Genomic DNA, 23,650 nt, shown 5'->3' on the forward strand with positions numbered 1-23,650 from the left:
CTCCTTCCAGCATTCTTCTGGCTTATGGGCATTATTGAGCATCTACTTTATATGACCATAGTATAGGATTTGGGTTCTGTACAGTATACAATAAAATCTTTAATCCATGGCAGATTGATTTCCCAGAGACATTTCCATTTAAATATCTAAAAATAAAATTGGATACCTTTACCTTTTAAAAATATTTATAATAAGGCAAGTTTTACTTAGATGATTCATGTCTATCTTTGGTATTTAGATGAAGTACCTATCTGGATACAGGATTAAAATTTGTGAACACTAGAAAGTTGGGAACTAAAAACCAGGATTGCTGGGATACACAGCCTAGGAATTATCTAAGTCTGCTGGAACTTTATACTATAGGTCTGTGAGACAGTCCACTAACCAGTTTTATTCGTATGTACCTCAGTAGATAAATCATTGAAAGACCCTAATTTGAGATGCACTGTATTTGGTTAAGTCTTTTAGCTCAAGGAGTATCTAAATATTGATGACAGAACTAATCTTTCCTCTTCTCCAAGCACCTTTTTCCTCAAGGAGCAAAATTCTCCAGTTCCCTCCACCCCAAATTTAAACATTTTGTGGTCAGTTTGAATCATCTGCATATGCATGTTTGTAATGTATCTGAAAATACAGAATAATTAACTACATGCAACGTATTCTGGGGTGGGGAGAGAGGAAAATTTGACCTGGAAATTTAAGACGTTTAGTGATTAAGAAAAAACCCTAATTTATGAGCTTCCATAATAAATAAAATAATGCATTATAGTTCCTATATTTCCTATGTGGTAAAGAGGAGAGAAATCCAGTTTTCCTATGTGATGACTCAGATGCAGTTAAACTTCTGCACTAGTGGGTAGAATAATGCAGCTGTTCTTGCAGTGGGTGGGCACCATCTCTTCTCCTGAGGAATCCCTTTACTTTCTCAATTCTTTCTTATCCCTTCTTCTCAAGATATTTATTATATAATTTTTTAAGATTTCATTTTTTAAGAACAGTTTATGTTTGCAACAACATTGAGAGGGAGGTACAGAGATTTCCTTTGTGCTCCCAGCCTCCTCCGTTCTCAGTATTGCTCACCAGAATGCTACGTTTGTTACTAGGGATGAACCTACATTGACACATGATAGTTTAGTTTAGGATTACTCTTGGTATTGTGTGGTCTATATGGGTTTGTACAAATGTATAATGACATATATCCATCATTGTAATAGCATACCAAGTATTTTCACTGCCATAAAATTCCTCTGTACTCGGCCATTTCATCTCCTGCCCTGCATCCCCATAATCACTGATATTTTTATTGTCTCTATAGTTTTGCCTTTTCCAGGAAGCCATATACTTGGAATCATACAGTAGGTAGTCTTTTCAGACAGGCTTCTTTCCCTTATTAATGTGCATTTAAAGTTCCTTCATGTCTTTTCATGTCTTGATAGCTCATGTTTTTAGCACTGAATGATATACCATTGTTTGGATGTACCACAGTTTATTTATCCACTCACTTACTGGAGGACATCTTGGTTGCTTCCAAGTTTTGGCAATTATGAATAAAACTGCTGTGAACATACATGTGCAGGTTTTTGTGAGAACATAATGTTTTCAACTCCTTTGGGTAATTGGCAAGAAGCACAATTGCTGGATCGTATGTTAAGAATATATTAAATTTTGTAAGAGAACACCATGTTGTCTTCCAAAATGTCTGTAACATTTTGTATTCATACCAGCAGTGTATGAAAGCTCTTGATGCTCCACATCCTCACCAGCAATTGGTATTATCACTGTTCCAGATTTTGGTCATTCTAATAGATGTGTAATTATTGTATTAATATGCATTTCCCGATGACATATGATGTAGATCATCTTTTCATATGTTTATTTGTCATCTGTGTATCTTTTTTGGTGAGATGCCTTTTCAGGTCTTTGGCCCATTTTTTAATGGAATTGTTTGTTTCCTTATTCTTGGGTTTTAAGATTCTTATTATTAATGGTCCTTTATCAGGTCTGTCTTTTGCAAATATTTTTCTCCCAGCCCCTGGCTTGTCTTCTCATTCTCTTGATATTGTCTTTCAAAGAGTGGAAGTTTTTAATTTTAATCAAGTTCAGGATCAGTTATTTCTTTCAGGGCTCATGTCTTTGGTGTTGTATCTAAAAAGGCGTTCCTATACCCAAAGTTATCTAGGTTTTCTTCTGTGCTATCTCCTAGGAGTTTTATAGTTTTGCATTTTACATTTAGGCCTATGATCCATTTTGAATTAATTTTTATGAAGGGCAGAAGGTTTTTGTCTAGATTTATTTTTTTGCTTGTGGATGTCCAGTTGCCAGGACAGTTTGTTGAAGAGACTGTCTTTGTTCCATTGTATTGCCTTTCCTTCTTTGTCAAAGATCGGTTGACTCTATTTATGGGGGTCCATTTCTGGGCTCTCTATTCTGTTCTATTGAATTGTTTGTCTTTTCTTTCACCAGTATTATGCTGTCTAGATAATCATTGCTTTATAGTAAATCTTGAAGTCAGGTAGCATCATCCTCCAACTTTTTTCTTCTTCTTCAATATTGTGTTGGCTAATCTGAGTCTTTTGCCTTTCCATATAAACTTTAGAATCAGTTTGTCAATATCCATAAAATAATTTACTGGGATCTTGATTGGGATTGTGTTGAATCCATAGATCACATTGGGAAGAACTGACATCTTGACAGTATTGAGTTCTCCTATCCATGAACATGGAATATCTCCCCATTTATTTAGTTCCTTGATTTAATTCATCAGAGTTTTATAGTTTCCCTTAAATAAATCTTGTACTTATGTAGTTATATTGATACTTAGATATTTAATTTTTTCAGGTGTTAATGTAAATTATGCCATGTTTTAAATTCTACATGTTCATTATTGGTATATAGAAAAGTGAGCTTTGTGTGTTAACCTTCATTCTGCAACTTTGCTGTAATTGCTTATTAATTCTAGGAGGGATTTTTTTTCTTCTCTCTCTTTTTAAGTTTTTATTTTAATTTCAGTTAGTTAACATATAGTGTTATATTAGTTTCAGGTGTACAATATAGTGATTCAACAATTCCATACATCCAGTGTTCATCACAACAAGAGTACTCCTTAATCCCCATCCACCCACCTACCTCCCCTCTGGTAACCATCAGTTTGTTCTCTATAGTTAAGAGTCTGTTTCTTCCTCTCTCTTTTTCCCTTTGCTCCTTTGTTTTGTTTCTTAAATTCCACTTATGAATGAAATCATATAGTATTAATCTTTCTCTGACTTATTTCTCTTAGCATTATACTTTCTAGCTCCATCCATGTCATTGCAAATGGCATGATTTCATTCCTTTTTATAGGTAATATTCCATTGTGTATGTATACCACCTCTTCTTTATCCATTCATCAATTGATGGACACTTGGGCTGCTTCCATATCTTGGCTATTGTAAATAATGCTGCTATAAACATAGGGGTGCATGTGTCCCTTTGAATTAGTGTTTTTGTATTTGTTGGATAAATACCCAGTAGTGGGATTGATAGATGGTAGGGTTCTATTTTTAATTTTTGAGGAATCTTCCAGGAGCGTTTTTTGTTGTTGATTCTTTCAAATTTTCTACATAGACGATCATGTTATCCTTGAGCAAAGGCAGCTTTATGTCTTCCTTCCCAATCTGTATACCTTTTATTTCCTTTTCTTGCCTTATTGCATTAGCAAGGACATCCAGTTGATATTAAAAAGGAGTAGTGAGAGGGGATATCCTTGACTTGTACCTGATCTTAGTGAGAAAGCTTTGAGTTTCTCATTATTAAGTATGATTTTAGCTGTACAGTTTTTTTAGATCATCTTTAGCAAGTTAAGAAAGTTCCCTTCTATTCCCAGTTTTTATCATGAGAGGTTTTTTGTTTTTTTGGGTCATTAGTGGGTTATTATAAATGAGCTAATGCTTTACATTTTTATGGAAGTAAAACTCAGTTTTATTTTGGTCTTCCTTATTCATCAATTGTTCTTTTATTATTTCACTTCTGTCTATTGGTAATCTGTGTTTCTAGGCTCAGCTTGTCAATCGGAAACAGAAATTAGAGTCTGTGGAGCTGTCCAGCCAGTCGGAAATTCAGCACCTGAGCAGTAAGCTGGAGCGGGCCAATGACACTATCTGTGCCAATGAATTGGAAATAGAGCGCCTCACCATGAGGGTCAATGACTTGGTTGGAACCAATATGTCTGTTATGCAAGAGCAGCGGCAAAAAGAAGAAAAATTGAGGGAATCTGAAAGACTATTAGAGGTTTGTTTTAAAATTACTACAGTTGGGGAAATATGTGTATGCATGTTTTTAAGAGAAACTAATTAGCCCAAAAGTCCATCAACTGAATGGATAAAGATGATGTGGTGTATATATAGACAGTGGAATATTACCCAGCCATCAAAAAAATGAAATCTTGCCATTTGCAATGACATGGATGGAACTAGAGTGTATTATGCTAAGCGAAATAAGTCAGAGAAAGACAAATACCATGATTTCACTCATACGTGGAATTTAAGAAACAAAACAGATGAACATAGGGGAAGGGGGAAAAAAAGAGAGGGAGGCAAACCATAAACTCTTAAAAGATAGAGAACAAACTAAGGGTTGCTGGAGGGGAGGTGGGCGGGGGGAAGGGATAATTGGGTGATGGGCATTAAGAAGGGCACTTGTGATGAGCACTGGGTGTTATATGTAAGTGATGAATCACTGAATTCTGCTCCTGAAACCAATATTAAATTATGTGTTAACTAGCTAGAATTTTTTAAATTTATTTTTTATTAGTTTCAGAGGTAGAATTTAGTGCTTCATCAGTTGGATATAACACCCAATGCTCATTACATCACGTGCCTTCCTTAATGCCCATCACCCAGTTACCCTATCCCTCCATCTCCCTCCCCTCCAGCAACCCTCAGTTTGTTTCCTAGAGTTCAGTGTCTCTTATGGTTTGCCTCCCTCTGTATTTTCATCTTATTTTATTTTTCTTTCCTTTCCCCTATGTTCATCTGTTTTGTTTCTTAAATTCCACATATGAGTGAAATCGTATGGTATTTGTCTTTCTTTGACTGACTTATTTTGCTTAGCATAATACCCTCTAGTTCCATCCACATTGTTGCAAATGGCAAGATTTCATTCTTTTTGATGGCTGAGTAATATTCTGGTGTGTGTGTGTGTGTGTGTCTGTGTGTGTGTGTGTGTACACACTACATCTTCTAACTTATCCATTCATCTGTCAGTGGACATCTGGGCTCTTCCCATATTTTGGCTCTTGTGGACATTGCTGCTATAAACACTGGGATGCATGTGCTCCTTCGAATCACTGTTTGTATCCTTTGGATAAATACCTAGTAATGCAATTATTGGGTCATAGGGTAGCTCTATTTTTAACTTTTTGAGGAACCTCCATACTGTTTTCCAAAGTGGCTACACCAGTTTGCATTCCCACCAACAGTGTAAGAGGGTTCCCCTTTCTCCACATCCTCTCCAACATCTGTTGATGCCTGACTTGTTAATTTTAGCTCTTCTTATTGGTGTACAGTAGTATCTCATTGAGGTTTTGATTTGTATTTCCCTGATGCCGAGTGATGTTGAACATTTTTTCACGTGTCTGTTGGCCATTTGTATGTCTTCTTTGGAGAAATGTCTGTTCATGTCTTCTGCCCATTTCTTGGCTGGATATTTTGTTTTTTGGGTGTTGAGTTTGATAAGTTCTTTATAGATTTTGGATACTAGCCCTTTTATCTGATACATCATTTGCAAGTATCTTCTCCCATTCTGTCAGTTGTCTTTTGGTTTTGTTCACTGTTTCCTTTGCTGTGCAAAAGCTTTGCAAAAGCTAAAAGTCCCAATAGTTCATATTTGCTTTTGTTTCTCTTTCCTTTGGAAACATGTCTAGCAAGAAGTTGCTGCAGCCAAGGTTGAAGAGGTCGCTGCCTGTGTTCTCCTCTAGGATTTTGATGGATTCCTGTCTCACATTTAGGTCTTTCATCCATTTTGTGTTTATTTTCATAGATGGTATAAGAAAGTAGTCAGTTTCATGCTTCTGCATGTGGCTGTCCAGTTTTCCCAACACCATTTGTTAACTAACTAGAATTTAAATAAGAACTTAAAAAAAATTAACCTTGAACTATGTTCAAGAATCCGTGGTTTCTTCCCTACTCTGTAGCTAATGGATCAGACATGTGATAGCCTTATTAATATTGTACCTATTATAGTCTGACTCCCTGGCTTCCTTTTCTTATGAAATAGAAAAATTGTGATAACATCTGACTTTTTTTCTGAGTATTTTGCAGATTCTCCAGGAAGAAAAGAGAGAATTGAAAGCAGCTCTTCAGTCTCAAGAAAATTTCATGCATGAGGAAAGAATGCAAAAGGAGAAGCTACAAGCAAAGTTAAAGCCAACTGACACTCAACACACAATAGAGGCCCTAAGGTATATTTAGTCTCATTATTATTTTTTTTTTATTTAATCTTAAGTATTAATTATATCCACTTGGTGGTTTGCCATTGAGCACCAGTGTTAATATTATGTATTCATAATTTTGTGTTTGATCACATTATGGGTTTTCTTTTAATTTCTGAGTTAAATTTTTATAGTGTTAGAAGATTTTGTGTGGTTAGTTTTTTTTCTGCATCCAGTTTGGGTCCCTAACCAAAAGACTGTAATGTTTAGAAAGTAGAAACCACTTGGTCAATCTGTATTGTTGGTGAAACTCCAAATGTGAAAGGAATTGTAGTCCATGTTTCCTGGAAGGCCTCCCTTTCTTGGTAGAATAGGTCATGATAAGTAGCTGCTTATCATCAACATCATTAATAAGCCAGCTATTGAGATAGCTCATTTAAAAAAAAATCCTAAAACTCATTATATTTCTAAATATGAATTATTTTCGTGAGGCTTGTAGTGGAAAGTAATAGAAGGAGCTATGCTCCTTTTGCTTGATTTAAGTCTGATACACATTTCTATTCTTGGCAGAACTTTCCTGTAACTTTTCAGTTTCTTTGGCTCAAGGTATCAAGTGGAAACAAAAGTTTTGTCGTTTTGTCTTTTTCCCTTGAAAAACAGGCCAAATCCCAGTTGAGAAAGGAGTAAACTGCTGCTGACTTTTTTGAGAAGCATCATCTCATGCCTCTTTACTCTCCCAAGTGTTCTTTTCATGAAGCAGGAGACAAGCTGAAGAGTTCCAAAGCGTTTCATTACCAAAAACAATTGGGCGATACAAACTGATTATGCATTGTTTTATTTACAAAGATCGGAGGCCTTTAACAGTTCTCCTCTGTCTTTAGGTCACTGGAGGAGTCACAGGCAGGAAGGAGGTACACCTCGCAAGAGCAGGAGGACTTAGGCAACATGCTATCCCAGCTGGATTTCACCCACAGTAGTGAAGAACTTCTGCAGGCAGAGGTGACTCGTTTGGAAGGCAGGTAGATAATTACATACACATTTCAAGAGTGTTCAAGTTGTTAAAAATGATTTTTGATCGTCATATTGATAAAGTAAACTAACGTAATAATCATAGTGAAGGGGGCGCCTGCATGGTTCAGTTGGTTAAGCAACCGACTCTTGAGTTCGGCTCAGGTCATGATCTCAGGGTCATGAGATGGAACCCTGCATCTGGCTCTACGCTCAGCGGGGGCTCCCTCTCCCTCTGCTCCTCTCCCTTCTTGTGCTCGCTGTCTCTCAAATAAATAAATAAAATCTTTAAAAAAAAATAGTCTTAGTGGAAAAATAAGGTTTTTTCTCTAGCATCCACAGGTAGCCTAACTTCTTATTTCACTGGGAAAACAAAAGCAGTGAAAGGAGAGCTTCCTAATTTTTCTACCCCCAAATCTCCCATTCTGTGTGCGTCTGTGCCTATAGTCTGTTTAGAATGCAGGAGTTGATGGATGACATGTCTGTTCCCCTAAGACTTCACTTGTGCCCTGTTTGCACAGTTTTTTATTTTCTTTTTACATCATCAGGTTCTTCCTTTCTTTTCTTTTCTTTTTTTTTTTACTTTTTGTTTGTTCAAGTTCTTCCTTTCTGCTGAATCATTCCCACTGGTATAAAGTAGGCTTTAATATTTCCCATATTGGGAAAAGATTAAAACCCTCCTTGAATCCTATATCCCTGTCAAGTTATTTCCATATTTCTCTGCTGTCCTTCAAAATCAAGTTCTTCAAAAGAGTTGTCTGTACTGACTGTACTAATTTTAATTTTACATTTTGCCTGTGTAGAACGTCTTCAGTTAGGCTGGGGCTGCTCTCAGCGAGGGCACACTGGGCACATGGCGCTCCTTTCTTCTGTCCCGAAGCACTGCTGATTATTTCCGTGGGTGCTAGTGAAATCCTGATCTGTGCTAGAGCATACCCAGTTCACTTGCTTCATCATCATACTTGGGAACTTTTGTTTGTCATACTTCTAAACTTTGTGACTGGGAAGAGGTTGATATTTTGTTTTAAACATGAAATGTCATTTGTACACTAACATTTTCTGTATGTAAAAGATTTTAAAATATATGAACTATTAGCCTTTAGGCAAACAAAGAATAAAAATATTGCTATTTTACCCTTTTAAGTTTATCTTTAAGTAATACATTTTTTACTTTTTATTTCTGTTTTTGGAAACCACCAGGTATTTTTTTTTACATACTAAATACCATGCACATACAGTTTTTTGCTTTATTTGTTTTGCACCTTGGAATACTTAAGGTATTCTTCGTTATCATTATTGAGGTGGATGTGTACATTTTTTAAATTTATTTTTAAAGATTTTGTTTATTTGAGAGAGGGAGAGAGAAAGAGTGAGTGAGAGAGAGCACAAGTTGGGGAGAGAGGCAGAGGGAGAAGGAGAAGCAGACTCCCCACTCTGCAGGGAGCCTGACGCCTGGCTTGATCCCAGGACCTTGGGGTCATGACCTGAGATGAAGGTAGATGCTTGACCAACTGAACCATCCAGGTGCCCCAAGATGTATACACTTCAAACTGAATAAAATAAAGCTCGTCCTTCTTTCTTCCCTCCCTCCTTTCCTTCCCTCCTTCCTTCCTTCCTTCCTTCCTTCCTTCAGAGAGAGAGCAAGAGAGCATGAGTGTCAACAGGGAGGAGCAGAGGGAGAGGGAGAGAGAGAATCTTAAGCAGGGTTCATGCTCAGTGTGGAGCCTGATGTGGGGCTTGATCTCACAACCCTGAGATAATGACCTGAGCCAAAATCAAGAGTCTTGATTAACTGACTGAGGCACCCAAGCTCCGCAAAGCTTATTATTCTTTTTGACATTGGAACTAAAATTTACATTTTCTATCATAGATTTTCCATTGATTGACTTTTTAGTATCTGACACATAGGTATGTTTTACTGTGCTCCCTTCAGGCTTTAAAGACCTACTACTTCTTCTTTCTGACTTGCAGTGTGACCTTAGATCCTTAGCCTCTTTAAGCCCCAATTTTTCCATCTGTAGCTAGGACAGGAGTATCTATAATTCTTCTTCTCTCTCTGCCTCAGTGTTTGACACACTGTACTGACATACTAAGTACCAAATAAAAGAGCATTCTAGGATATTTAGAAATAGGTAAAATTGAAATAAATGGAAACATACACCAGTGTTCAGTAATAAACAATGTCTTTAAAAATATTTTTTCTATCAAAAGGCAAATAGAAAAAGGAACCCATTTTAGACAGTTTGTGTTGTTTAGTTTGACAAAATATTCCCTGAGAAAGGAGCAAAATAATTTTATTAACAGAAATGAGTGGTGAGATAAGAGAGTTATGGTTTGGGGTGCCTGGGTGGCTCAGTCGGTTAAGCGTCTACCTTCGGCTCAGGTCATGATCCCAGGTTCCTGGGATGGAGCCCCACTTGGGGCTCCCTGCTCAGGGAGCCTGCTTTTCCCTCTCCCTTTCCCCCTTCCCCTGCTCATGCTCATGCATTCCCTCTCGCTCTCTCTCAAATAAATAAATAAAATCTTTAAAAAAAAGAGTTATGGTTTCCTGAGGTTCTCATATCTGATGAGGGATTGATTCTTAAGTAAGGGTGACAAGGTGAAAGCTGTGTAGGGTGGAATTGTAATTAAGTATGGTGAAGATTAAAATTATGATGGTAACTCTTAACACAATTTGAGAGAGAAAAGTAGTGAAGTTACTGTAATCTTTAGAATTTTATAACCAGTTAAATTTTTTAAGCAGAGGGAAAGATTATAGGTAAACACAGAAATCAAAAGTATCCCCAAAAGTTGGAATTGGATTTAGTTGCCTCTGGTGATGAGGAAATTGGAGATGAGTTTTAATTTGGGGTGGGAGGTGATGTTTAAGATAATTCTTGGACACCAAAAGATAAGTTAGATAATTGAATCTGTGTGCTTCAGGGTTTTTGTTTGAAGTATGTGATCATATTTTTGTCATATATACAGCTTGGAGTCTGTGAGTGCAACATGTAAACAACTGAGCCAAGAACTAATGGAAAAATATGAAGAATTGAAGAAGATGGAAGTACATAACAATGAGTACAGGGCAGAGATTAAGAAGGTAAAAATCTTCCTACGTGCAGTCGCCAAGTTGTATATATATATGGACTGAGCTGTGGGTTGGGAGGTCATAGGAGTTATATTTAATGAGAGAAAAATGTGGGCCAAGGAGCCACTTGATATTCAGGAGTAGACATGCACCCGGAATGTGCTTAGGGAAAGTCTTTGTCATCCTCAGGGATGCCATATAAATGTTTTCAAGGGAATTGAAGCCTATCCTCTTTGAACTCTAAGCTTTATTTTAAACGTTCTAAAAGATTTACACTCTTTTGCTTTCAAAAAGATATTCTATGAACTAGCATTTAGTATTTTCTTATTGACTGAAGGTGGTCATGGATATGTATTCTGTGCCTTGGTCTAGTTAATATCCTCATTGGCTGTTGAGGTATGTGGAGCTGTTTGTCTCTACTCTACATTAATGGGCCCTGGCTGCTGTGTTTGTTGACTCATAATTTTTATTACTTGAGAGTACTCTGGCTTCTTTCTTCCTCTTACCTTTCTCTTGTCTTCTGTGGACAAGGAAGCCATATACTCAAAATTGTTAGCTTTGCAACTAAAAAAGAAAGAATGAAGGTCACAGTTGCTGTCCTCTAAATAATGTGTACATGGACTTTGACACAGGTTCTCAGCATTCAATTAACCCATCTCTCCCTGTTTTGAGATTAATAAATTATTGTGGGGTTAACCATCTGACCTTCCATGTAGACATACAACTTGGTAAATTGCTAATTTTCTATAGAACTTAATCAAGGAAAAAATTCATGTCTTGGGGTAAGGTAAAAATTGCGTTATTATTTTTAACTATTAAACATATTTATCTGTCTACATGCTTTCTCTTTGTTCTTTACGCTTTCCTTTCTGTTTCTTTGTAGTTGAAAGAACAGATTTTACAGGCTGAACAAAGTTACAGTTCTGCATTAGAAGGAATGAAGATGGAAATCTCACAGCTAACTCGGGAGTTACACCAGCGAGACATCACTATTGCTTCCACCAAAAGCTCGTCCTCTGACATGGAAAAGCGACTCAAGGCAGAGATACAAAAGGCAGAAGAAAAAGCCGTAGAACATAAGGTGAAGCTTGAACAAAAACTCTTCATCTGAAGTGTTTTTGAACATGGGATTCAGTACAGATATAATTTCCAAAGTCTTTAATTCAGCAGATTTTTATTAGACTCCTGCGGTGGGCTGAGGTGTGCTGGTTCACAAGCATTCTGTGAGGATTGGTGGGGAGGTGAGAGTGAGTACAGAGTAGAGAGGCGTGTCTGTCGTGCACGGTGGGAGTGTGATGTGTTCGCTGGGACAGACTAGAGTCCTCACGGGGTGAGTGCAGCAAAGGGTGGAACTGAGAAGCAGGGACTGGCTCCTGGGACCCTGCCGGGGTGGGAAGGGCTTAGTGTTCTCTTGAGGCCAGTAGGGAATGGCTGTAAGCAGGCATCAAGGGTCTCTATGGTGGTGATATGGAGAATGAGCAAGGAGGCAGAGAGACCACTCAGATACTCTTACAGCAGTAAGATGGTGGCCTGAGCAGTGGGCAGGGGAGGTAGAGGGAAATGCAGGAATTCTGAGATGTGGCTGGTAAAATCGACTGGGCTTTGCATTTGATTGGACAGGGAGGGCGAGTTAGACAGAGTTAGGGGAAGATGTCACTCAGGATTGCAATGTGGGCAACTGAGTAGAGAGTGATGCCCTTTAGTGAAATAGAGAAAAAGATAGGGAGCAGGTTAGGGCAGATACGGAATTTGTTTGAAAGTAACACAAAATAGGGCGCCTGGGTGGCTCAGTTGGTTAAGCGACTGCCTTCGGCTCAGGTCATGATCCTGGAGTCCCTGGATCGAGTCCCGCATCGGGCTCCCTGCTCGGCAGGGAGTCCGCTTCTCCCTCTCCCTCTCCCCGTTTGTGTTCCCTCTCTCGCTGTGTCTTTCTCTGTCAAATAAATAAATAAAATCTTAAAAAAAAAAAAAAAAAAAGAAAGAAAGTAACACAAAATAGGGAAGCTGGTGGAGCAGACACTGGTTTGAGATTAAGGCTGGACATTTGTATGGAAATATCTAATAGTCAATTCCACAGAAAACCTGGAGTTCAAGATTAAAATCGGGTGAGACATCTGGCTGTGGGCATCTCTGCATGGAGTGGGCATTTGAAACACCCTGAGAGACTTAGAAAATGTGGTGAGAAAGCATAGAGATGAAGACAGAGATTGAACCACACTTAGGAAACTACTTATTTAGGGTAAAAGGGTGTTGGAATAGAGCTAAAAAAAAGTAGCAGTAAGGAAGAAAACTAGATAGTTTTCACAAAGGAAGCAGGAAACCAAAGAAGGCAGGAGTCTTTTTCAAGTAGGAATGGTGGAGCATACAGCTGAGGAGAATGAGGAGGGAGAGTAAGTTACAGGCACACCTGGTCTTACTGCACTTTGCTTTATTGCACATTGCAGGTGTTACATTTTTCACAAATTGAAGGTTTGTGACAACCCTGTGATGAGCAAGTCAGTCAGCACCATTTTTCCAACAGCATTTGCTCACTTCATGTCTCTGTATCACATTTTGGTAATTCTCACAATATTTCAAACGTTTTCATTATTATATTTGTATGGTAATCTGTGATCAGTAATTACAGCTCACTGAAAGCTCAGGTGATGGTTAGCATTTTTTAGCAAAAAAGTATTTTTAAATTAAAGTGCATGCCTTTTTTTAGACGTAATGCTATTGCACACTTAATAGACTACAGTATAGTGTAAACATAACTTTTATATGCACTGGGATACCAAAGTATTTGACTCATTTTATTGTGATACTTGCTTTATTTCGGTGCTCTGGGATTGAACCCGCAACATCTCTGAGGTATGTCTGTATTCTCTTGTGAAAGGAGTGCAGTCCATATGATGTTGGAGGTGGAAACCACATGAGAGGAGGCTAACGCTGGAGAGTGGGAGGGATTGATCAGGGAACTCATTCTTTTTTTTTTTTTAAAGATTTATTTATTTATTTATTTGAAGAGAGCATGAGCAGGGAGAGGGGCAGAGGGAGAGAATCTCAAGCAGACGTCCCACTGAGCACAGTCATCTCAGGACCTTGAGATCGTGACCTTAGCCAAAATCAAGAGTCAGCTGCTTAACAGACTGAGCCACCCAGGAGCCCTGAACTCATTCATCTTCTTAGAATATTTTAAACTCATGTGTGTTAATACATCTTGACACCCTTTTTTAAAAAATCTTTTTACTTTTTATTTTTTGAAGATTTTATTTCTTTGAGAGAAAGAACGCACGTGCATGAGTGGCAGGGAGGGACAGAGGGAGAAGCAGACTCCCTGCTGAGCAGGGAGCTTGACTCAGGGCTCGATCCCAGGACCTTAACTGACTGAGCCATCCAGGCACCCCTAAAAAATCTTTTTAGAAAGGTATTTATATATAAATATGTTATATATTTATTAATATATTAATATAATTAAATATATATATTTATGTGAATGAAGATAAGGAAAATTATACATGGAAAAATTTTGTAGGTGCATTTATTTGTTTTTTCTGCTTTTCCCTTCTCAGGAGATTTTGGATCAGATGGAGTCACTCAAGTTAGAAAATCGTCATCTCTCTGAAATGGTGATGAAATTGGAATTGGGTTTACACGAGGTACATAATAGAAACTTAAGTTTTTCTATTATCCAGGCCTTTTAAAGAAATCACTTTGTAAATATTGATGTTGTAAAGAGAGAGTTAAGATCAAACTATGGAATGATCCTTCTGCAGAAACTTGCTCAAATAAAAAGAAGTCAAGACAATGATGGCAGGGAGCAAAATATCACTCTCCACTTCAGCAACTGGGAGATTTTTTTATATTATGTATATGACAAAATACATGTACAGTCTATGTTCTTAGTAGGGAGCATGTATATAAAGTGCTTAGCATAGTGCCTGGCATTTAGTAAGTGCACAATAAATGTTAGGTGCTATTATTATTGTTAGAATTATTATGTTCATAATACCTTTTTCTTACAAAGTATATCATCTTTTACATAATTTGGTTTTAATTATATTTCTATAAGATATAATTCGTTTAGTCAAATATTCTAGAATCTTTTGTGTTCAAAGTATTTTCACAGGCAATGTACTGTATGCAAGGACGAGTAAGATAGAATGCTTGCCTTTAAGAGATTGAGAGTAAACTAGTTGGAGGGGTAAGAGGTGTGCCAGCTCCGGTGAAACGGGGAGAACATGGTCAGTTAACAGTGAGTTCATAAATGGTATGGATGGCCTTTTAGCTATTTTGTTATAAAATTCTTATAATTTGCAAAATGACCCATCTATTCTGACCTATTTTAAATTAAAGTACGTACATTTTTTAGGTGTAATGCCCAAAGATTGTAGAAGTTTTTTCCTTCTGCATTTCCAGAGACTCTGTGCCACCAGAGACGTAGGCTACACAGCAGCCCTATTCACTACTAAGTAGTTTTATATTCACAGTCATGGATTTTGGAGGCTGGGGAGGGAGACAGTGCAAAACGTTAAATGAATACAGTATCGGGGACTATTTTTATAATCTTTTGGGACAATAAGATTCTCTTAGCCTTATGAAACCATAAAGAATTTTACAACATAAACAATTTTACGAAATAAAAATGTAAAATTTGTGGATGGCAAAATACCCTATAAAAAAGACTAATAGACTGGGGGAAACAATCTATAAATAGACAAAAGTTAACATATTAATATAAGGATTTCCTGGAAAGATAATAAAAAGACTGGAATCCAGTAGAAAAATGGACAAAGAACAGAGATAATTCATAGAAGTAATGCAAAAGTCCAGTGAACAAGAAAAGCTGTTCAGCATCCCTAATAATCAAAACTAAGTAAGTACTTTTTTGCTAACTGGCTTGACAATGATTTTTAAAAATGAATATAGCTAATATTGGCAAGGATATAGGGCAACAGGCTCTTATGCTCTGTTAATGAGAAAGTGAATTGGTATAGCCTTTCTAGAGGACAATTTAGCAATATCCATTAAACTTGTAAATATATATAGCGTATAAACTTCTGGGTCATGTGCATTTCTGATTTTAATAATTATTGCAGAGTAGTTCTCCAGAAAGGTCAAATCAGTTTGCATTCCCAAAGAACCCATCCTATAGGAGCAAATGTGCTGAAATGGTCATTTTGTGTTATTTGCAATGTACAAAATTTTGAAGTAAACTAAATGTTAGCCTCTAGAGGGATGGTTACTCTGTGGCTATCTATACTAAGGATTTATTATGTTGTCATTTAAGGTGGCAGGTGAAAATATGCATCTAATCTTGCTCCTTCCCAAATCCCTCTAAAAATATAGTGACAGGATTTTTTTAAGTGCAAACCCACAAGGGATGGGAACAAGAGGAGAGGAGAAAGCAGCTAAACCCTTTATAAGGGGGAAGTCGGAAGGAAGGAAGGAAGAAAGATAATTTTATTTGCCCCTATAAAGCCAATATGAAGCTAGTATGGAGAAAGCCAAGAACCACCTGATTTACACCACAGAATCTTCAAAAGGCTCAGGATTTGGCTGGCAATACCTGATCGAGAGAATCTTATGCAGTGATTATCTGTTCATATTTAAGAGTTGGGAACTCCTAGGGGTGCTTAAACCAGAATATGACCAGAGATTCTGTTGAGCTTAATTTCTCCTGAAATCCCATCTAACAGTGATAATCCTGTCCTTTTTTCACACAGCCCAGCGTGTGCTTGGCACATAATTTTTATATTACCTCTCACATTAATTTTTCTTTAATTGTTAATCAAATAATAAATTTGAGAAAACTTTAAAAGATGCCTGGCAAAAGCAAAGCACTGTCTTTTTAAAAATATATATTTAATGACATCAAATATCAGACTCTGGCTGGTCAAAATCCCATCAAGCATTTTAAACTTCCTTTGGTTTTGAAATTACACACAGTGTGAACATGTTGTATGTATTTTTTTTTTTTAAGATTTTATTCATTTGAGATACAGAGAGAGAGCATGAGCGGGGGGAGAGGTGGTGGGGGGGTGCCGAGAGGCAGAGCGGGGGCGAGAAGCAGGCTTCCCGCTGAGTCAGTAGCCCGATGCGGGGCTCGATCCCAGGACCCTGGGATCATGACCTGAGCTGAAGGCAGATGCTTAACCATCTGCGCCACCCAGGTGCCCCAACATGTTGTATGTATTAAGTATAATTTTTAGAAAGTTCCTTTTTGCATTTTACCACCTAGGAAGGTGGAATTACTTTTACAAATGAATGTTTTTGGATTAAGTAACAATTTTAATGAAATTATCTAATTATCTTAATAATGAAAGCAGTAGCTCTGATAAAATTATTTGCCACCTTTAAAAAATCAACAGTAGTTTGTAATTTAACTCCTATGTCCTGCAATTTTTTTTTTTTGAGATTTTAACTGGCATTGACAACTTACTGAAAAATTTTGTAACTTATTGTCACTACCAGCACACCAATAGTTGAAGGCTACGTTTTAAAGTGTATGTTTTAATTCTGTTTGTTAAACCACCTTGACCAGCTTATTTTCAGAAAATTCTTTACAGAAAAGACCAAGCTAAACATCATATTAAATTCCAAAGAAAATTACCATAATTTTTCAGAATGCTAACAAAATATTTTGTCATTAGAAAAAAAAAAATGGTCCAGACTACTGTTTTTTCAGGTAGTATTACCAGGAAGCACCTAGAATTGAGAAGTAAAATTCATGATCACAGGACCCAGACCAGATCAGAGTAGGAATTCCTACCTTATACCTGAATGCTGTTTTACATGTATTTCAAATTGATTTCACATACCAGAACAGGTGCCAATGTTATGGAAAAGTCCTTAAGATCAGAGAGTACTTATTTAAAAGTTGTCCCTGCCAGCTGGAATTCCTTTTCAGAACCTTCCGTTCAAATGTCTTTCTTTGAACTAGGTCTCTCAGTTTTCTTCCATAGATACTCTGGAAGAACCCATGGATGCTATTCTCTTTCTTTTTTCTGTTTCTGATTCTCTCTTGTAGCTCTCCTCCATCTGAGTTCCAGCCTTCCTCTGGCTCCTTAGATCTTCCTTGGCACATCAGGGAAGCCCATCGTGCTCCTCATTTTCCACCCCCATTCACTGTAAGAAACAACACTTGTTTTCTCATAGGGGAGGGGCCAACCACAAATAGTCACTTTTTCCAAAGTAAAGCCATAGATGAACTAGTTACAACTAAAAAAAAAAAAAAAAAAAATGTAATTTCCCACCAGTGGTATCACAGATCAAAAGTATTCTTATACCAATTAAGTAACTCTAGTATTCTTTTTTATTAGGCAAAAGAGATTTCACTAGCAGACCTCCAGGAGAATTATATTGAGGCATTAAATAAATTAGTGTCTGAAAATCAACAACTACAGAAAGATTTGATGGATACTAAATCTAAGCTGGAAATTTCTACTCAGATGTGCAAAAAAAACCATGACAGGCTCTTTAAACCGATACACGGCAGAGCACCTGAGTTCAAGAATACAGAATTCAAGTAAAATTTCTTCACAGTTTACTTAAAATGTGTACCATTATAATTCTCATTTCTTTGAGAATAATTTCAGGCTTACAGAAATTAAATCTTCCTCAAACAGCCCTGTGTTTGACTCTGAAGTACAGTGTATACGAGTAAAGCTACTATGAGGTTACGAAGTGGTGGGGGTTATAAAGCACTTTTATTCAGGTTTTAGTTTCACACACTCTGGATGTATGTGTAAACAATGTCCTTCCTCCCCCGAGCCTTTCCATGCTGCCTCCCACCTCTCGAACCCCCCACTGATACCATAAGAAGTAGAAATTGGCTTTTTTATATGAAGAAAGCTTCCTTTGTATTTTTGGTCAATTAATTATGAGCTGTTACCATAAGAAGTCAGCATTCCATGAAAACCCACCTGGCTTCAGCTCTTACTATATGGCTTATGTGTTTTCCTACCTACCCACCGAAGCCCGTGCTGACACCTCACCTCCACTACCACCTTGACACCAGATCTCATGTGCACAGTACTTCCCTCTGTCCTAGCACCAGACACACTCCATTTCTCTGGTAGCTCGTCTTCCTGGCTATACTGTCCGGGTGTGAGGGCCGGGGCCTGGCAGTGGGGATTGGGTATGGGGCCTGAATGGATAGAAAAAGGGGTCTGAGTGGGCTGCTCATTTTATAAATTACAGCCTTAACTGGTTAGCCTGTTCCTTTATTTTTAAGGTCCTTTAACTTCCTGTAACAGTTTTGTGTTAAAAGAGAAAAGTCATTACAATTTATATTTGTTTTGTTTTCTAATCTGCTATCCAGGCCAACCCATGGCCCGTACAGACATGATGGAATAAAGACTGAGCACGACAAAACAGGTCTTCATTCTCTGAGACGACAAGCGTTGGATAGTATAGAGCCCATGTCCAGGGTCCTCAGCCCCCCGAGTTCTCAGATCACCCCTTGCAGTTCCGTCTCTCTGCCTTCTAACTTTCTGTGCAAAACTAACTCTTTGCCTTCAGTGCTAGATATAAATGAAGCCAATTCTTCGGACACTGTCTCTGAGAGTATAAATGATCAAGAAGAGTTTATGTCTTCGGTATGGAAGCTTTCTCACCTTACTAGTTTATTAAGTCTATTTAGTTTGGTTTTATTTTTTATTTGAAGGATAAAGGTGGGTGATGGGGTGTGTTGGTTTGTTTCTTACCAGTTCTCTATCTTGAGTACTCTGTATTATTCTCATGTTTTTCTGTCTTAGGATTTTGCTTGTGAAGACACATTCAGCCATGATTACTTTTCAAAATGCATCTTAGTTCTGAAAGTTAATAGCCATGCCTGTTTTTAACCCTAACTGGAAATTCCTTTCCTGCCTTTTTCAGAGAGGGTCAATTTTGTATTAGAATGGTTGGTTCAAGGAATATCTCTGGATGCCAAGATAGTCCTGAGGTCTAGACAGTGAAGAAGGAAGGAAGGAACTGTGGGAAAGGGAGAAAGAGGGTGGGTGGAGGCAGAGGAAGGAAGTGTATCTGACGCATCCAGAGCATGGATTCAGTACCACGCAGGGTGACCCTGCGCTGGCCCATGTTCCTGCAGCTGCCGTGCAGACTTGAAGCACTCGCCTCTGGCCATTCATTGCCATCACCAGTTAGGGGTCCCACAGCTGTGAAAGCTCAGTATTTGTGACCTTTGAATGTACCAACAAGTCCGTGGGAAGGTTTTCTTTTCATTTTTAAAATAAGTCTCCACTTCACTTACATGTAATTCTGAAATCCAAAAGTGTCCTGCAAACTGTCTTCCTACATTTGGCAGCAAAACTTCCTTGGCACTAAAACCTGACCTGACCTGAACTGATGTGATAATATGTATAGATTTTATTTAATTTTACTTAGCATTTTACTTCAGAAATATCAATATGTTTGATTATGAGACATTACCTCAGACTCCAGTAAGGTAATATGGTTGATCCTCATTAATCATGGATTCTGTGTTTGTGAATTGCCTACTCGCTAAACTATTTGTAACCCTCTGTGAATACTTGAGGGACTCCTACAGTCATTTGTGGTCGTGTGCAGAGCTGTGAAAAATTTGAATCCCTAGACTTGCACATTCCCAGCTGAGGTTGGCCGAGGTGGCACTCTGCCCTTCTGTCCAGCTGTCACACAGAGGTGACCAGAGAGGGGAGGAGGTGGGGACAGCGTGGTGTAGCATCAGGAGTGTGGGCTCTGGGGCTGGTGAACAGGGTTGGAATCCCAGTTCTAGCACCCATTAGCCGAACGGCCTCAGGCAAGTCACTTCAACTTCTGAACCTCGTTTTCTCTTTTATCAAATAAAGAAAATGGACTCTACCAGGATGAATCGTTTTAGGATGATTTTGTGTGTGTGTGTGTGTGTGTGTGTATTTCCCCAAGGAGCAGTGATGCTTTATTCACTAACTCAGTGTTTGAGATGACTCTAGAAATAACTACTGCATGTGAGGAGGGACTGTGTGTGGTACATGTCCTATATTACCTTTCTGAGGTCTGGATTCTGATAGACCATGGCCCCAGGAGTTCCAGATGAGGGATTATTGACTGAGGTTCTGGAGGAGAGAAAGTGCTGATTTCACTTGGGATCTAATATGTTATCAGTAGATTTGCTGTGCTTTAAAATCAAAGTAACATATTCAGATTTTAAAAGTGAATTTGCAGTAACAGACATTAAGCATACTCTCTTCTGGGGTATTAAAGGCTATTAAAGGCTATATGTATACTTTATACAAAGTCTAGACAGACATTCTTCAGACCCATAACTAATACATTTATGTGACACTTTACATTTATACAATTTGGGTCAGAAAGGAGGAGGTCCGTGTTAATTTTTCCAGAACGGCTTCTTTGTTTCTTTTTTTTTTCTTTACTAGTCTTATTATTAGGATAAAAACAAATCTCTCTTCAGAAGAAAAAGTAGTTTTTTAAAAGTCACCTTTTAATATTTCTGGTTAGAAAATAGCATGAAAATGTATGTGAGAAGTACACTATTCAACTTACGTATGTCAAAATTTGTTTCTCCTCCAGTGTCCCTTGCCGGTATCTCCTCTTGGTTCCATAGCTACCAGATTTTTGGAAGAGGAGGAGCTGAGGTCGCATCATATTCTAGAGCGCCTGGATGCCCATATTGAAGAACTCAAAAGAGAGAGTGAAAAGACAGTGAAACAATTCACGACCCTAAAGTAGCCTCTTGAAAAAAAAAATCACAAACTTGGAAATGAAAATAGACCCTGAAGAGTTCCTGTCACCTGGAAGTGGTGGCTCTTTAGAACACGAAGATGCAAAAAATGCCAAGATGAGACATCCTAACACTGTTGTGAAGAAATCTGAAAAACGGATACTTCTCTAAGGCATTTTCACTGCACTGGTTTGTTTGAAGAACTTTTCCCAGCAATAACTTGTAAGAATAAACCACTTTGCTAGCCTTTTTTTCCCTTACATTAATATTTATTATAAAGTGATATTTTCTCTTGACTTAAATGTGAATAGCTAGAGACTAATTAAAATAAAGATTTTATGATACAAGTTGAAGATAAAGTAACTACAGAAGTATGTAGTAGGAGTACGGATTTCAGAGTCAACTGACCCAGATCCAGGTCGATGCGCTGGCATTGCTGTTTACTAGCCAGTTGGGTTGCTAGCGTGTCCAGGGGCAAAAGAACTTTGACAGGAAGCCCTCTCTTGCTCCGAACACAAGTATTAGAGAGAGGTAGAGGGAGGGGACAGGGGCTGGTTTTAGGCGTGGAGTGCCTATGGAATGTCAGATGGAAATGCTCGGCCTCTGCATTACTGAGACGTTTAAAGGGGAGACAAAGATCTGTGTGTAGAAGGTGGTAGAAACCATGGAGAGCCGATAAGATCCACCTGGTAAAGTTTCCCAAGGCGAGTGTGTAGGGAGAGAAGAGCAGAACGCAGGGCCAGGGGCGCTGAAGGACGCCAGCATATGAAGGTCCCAGGAAATGGATCAGTGGAGGAGCTAGACCCCACAGCTCCATGTCCAAACCAGCGGGAGGTCGTGTCGGTTCTGCTTCCAAAATCTGTCTCAGATGCAGCCATTTCTCCTCCAGTGTCCCCACCCTGTCTAGACTAAGCCATCTCTCACCTAGATGCTGCCAGTAGCCTCCTACCTGGCATCCCTTCCACTCATGATGCCAGGAAGTGAAACAGAGGCACCGCCACCTCTCTTGAAACCCTTCAGAGGCTTCTTGCTACACTCAGAAGAACTCTGAATTGCTTACCAGAGCCTACAGAGCCTTGGGTAACAGGGCCTGCCTGCATCGCCCCCTGCGTCGTCCTTCGTCCACGGTGCTTGAGCCACACTGGCCTCCTTTCTGCTTCTGGTGCAGCCAGCTTCAACCTGTTAGGGTCCTTGTCCTTGCTTTTTGCCTGGACTCCCTCTCTCACCTCACCCATGATTGGGGTTTCTTGCCATCAGGTGTATACTCTAATGTCTCCCCTTGAGGAGATCTCTGACTGGCTTCTCCCAGGTTCTCTAGCTCACTGCCTTGAGTTATTCCCTTTATAGTACTGCCCACTCTGAAATCATTCTGCTACTTGATTTACGTTTTTTGTTTGTTTATTTTGATTTGTTTTAAGTAGGCTCCATGGCCACTGTGGACCCCAACATGGGCCTTGAACTCACGACCTTGAGATTGAGACCTGAGCTGAGATCAAGAGTCAGACGCTTAACTGACTGAGCCACCCAGGGGCTCTATATGTTTTTATTTTCTGTTTCTACCCGTAAGCTCCTTGAGGGCAAGGGACGTTGCCTGTCTGGTTGGTGGTGGGGTCCTCATGACCCAGCACAAGCCTGGCCCTGGGCAAGTGCTCAGATGGTTTGAACCAGTGGATAAATATCCTTCCTCAGATGCACCACGTTTTCCCTTCATGCCTATGTACGTGCTGTCCCTTGGGTCAGCCTCCTCTTCCCATACTTTCACATGCCCCTACTGTCTTGCTCGGCAAAGCCTTCCCACAGCCCCTGACCAGATTAAGAGAGCTTCTCATTTCTTAGCACACCCTGTGTGTGCCCCTTTCAAAGCACTGACCACATCATGCTGTCCAATTTCTGTCTCTCCCAAAAACTCCTTAAAAGCAGGGGCAAGGTCCTGTCTACATCCAGAGTGCTGTCTCACACATAGTAAATCCTAAATGACTACTCAGTACATAAAAATCGCTACCATTCTGGGCTTCATTGCACTTACCTGTAAAATGGGGATGATACCTCATGGGGTTGAGAGGATTTGTTGAAAATACATTTCTTTTTTTTTTTTTTTAAAGATTTTATTTATTTATTTGGCAGAGAGAGACACAGTGAGAGAGGGAACACAAGCAGGGGGAGCGGGAGAAGGAGAAGCAGGCTTCCCGCTGAGCAGAGAGCCCAATGTGGGACTCGATCCCAGGATCCTGAGACCATGACCTGAGCCAAAGGCAGACGCTCAGTGACTGAGCCACCCAGGCACCCCGAAAATACATTTCTGAAAGGGCTTTGCAGACTCTAAAAATATTGTACCCATCTGGATCGGTATGCAGGGATTTCTGAGTTTCAGACTGTCCCAAGCTTCCACTTAAAATATGTAGGGTACAACCCTAAATTTCCACGGCACATGCCAACTAGGAGGAACAAGGACAGACTCTAGTCGCTGGAGATACTTAAGGAA

At 38.9% G+C, this 23,650-nt stretch overlaps 1 protein-coding gene across 11 annotated transcripts in view; it reads left to right on the forward strand.

The window, feature by feature from the left end:
* The window catches only part of CEP63 (centrosomal protein 63), a 57,708-nt gene extending 36,193 nt beyond the window's left edge, over positions 1-21,515 (forward strand). For 7 of the 11 annotated variants that reach the window (XM_034995051.1, XM_034995059.1, XM_034995074.1 and 4 more), the window contains 9 exons: positions 4,033-4,266; positions 6,297-6,436; positions 7,288-7,425; positions 10,382-10,496; positions 11,368-11,565; positions 14,036-14,122; positions 17,786-17,991; positions 18,787-19,063; positions 21,018-21,515. In XM_034995051.1, the coding sequence (XP_034850942.1) occupies positions 4,033-4,266; positions 6,297-6,436; positions 7,288-7,425; positions 10,382-10,496; positions 11,368-11,565; positions 14,036-14,122; positions 17,786-17,991; positions 18,787-19,063; positions 21,018-21,176 (1,554 nt within the window). In that variant the 3' untranslated portion in view covers positions 21,177-21,515. Of the gene's footprint in view, positions 1-4,032; positions 4,267-6,296; positions 6,437-7,287; positions 7,426-10,381; positions 10,497-11,367; positions 11,566-14,035; positions 14,123-17,785; positions 17,992-18,786; positions 19,064-21,017 lie in introns of those variants that run through there. The other 4 variants (XM_034995091.1, XM_034995103.1, XR_004677468.1 and 1 more) reach the window with 3 other exon arrangements.
* Positions 21,516-23,650: the final 2,135 nt, after the last annotated feature.

The sequence above is a fragment of the Mirounga leonina genome, unplaced genomic scaffold (genome assembly GCF_011800145.1).
Source record: "Mirounga leonina isolate KUSES-001 unplaced genomic scaffold, KU_Mleo_1.0 Mir_115, whole genome shotgun sequence".
In the NCBI taxonomy this organism is placed as follows: domain Eukaryota; kingdom Metazoa; phylum Chordata; class Mammalia; order Carnivora; family Phocidae; genus Mirounga; species Mirounga leonina.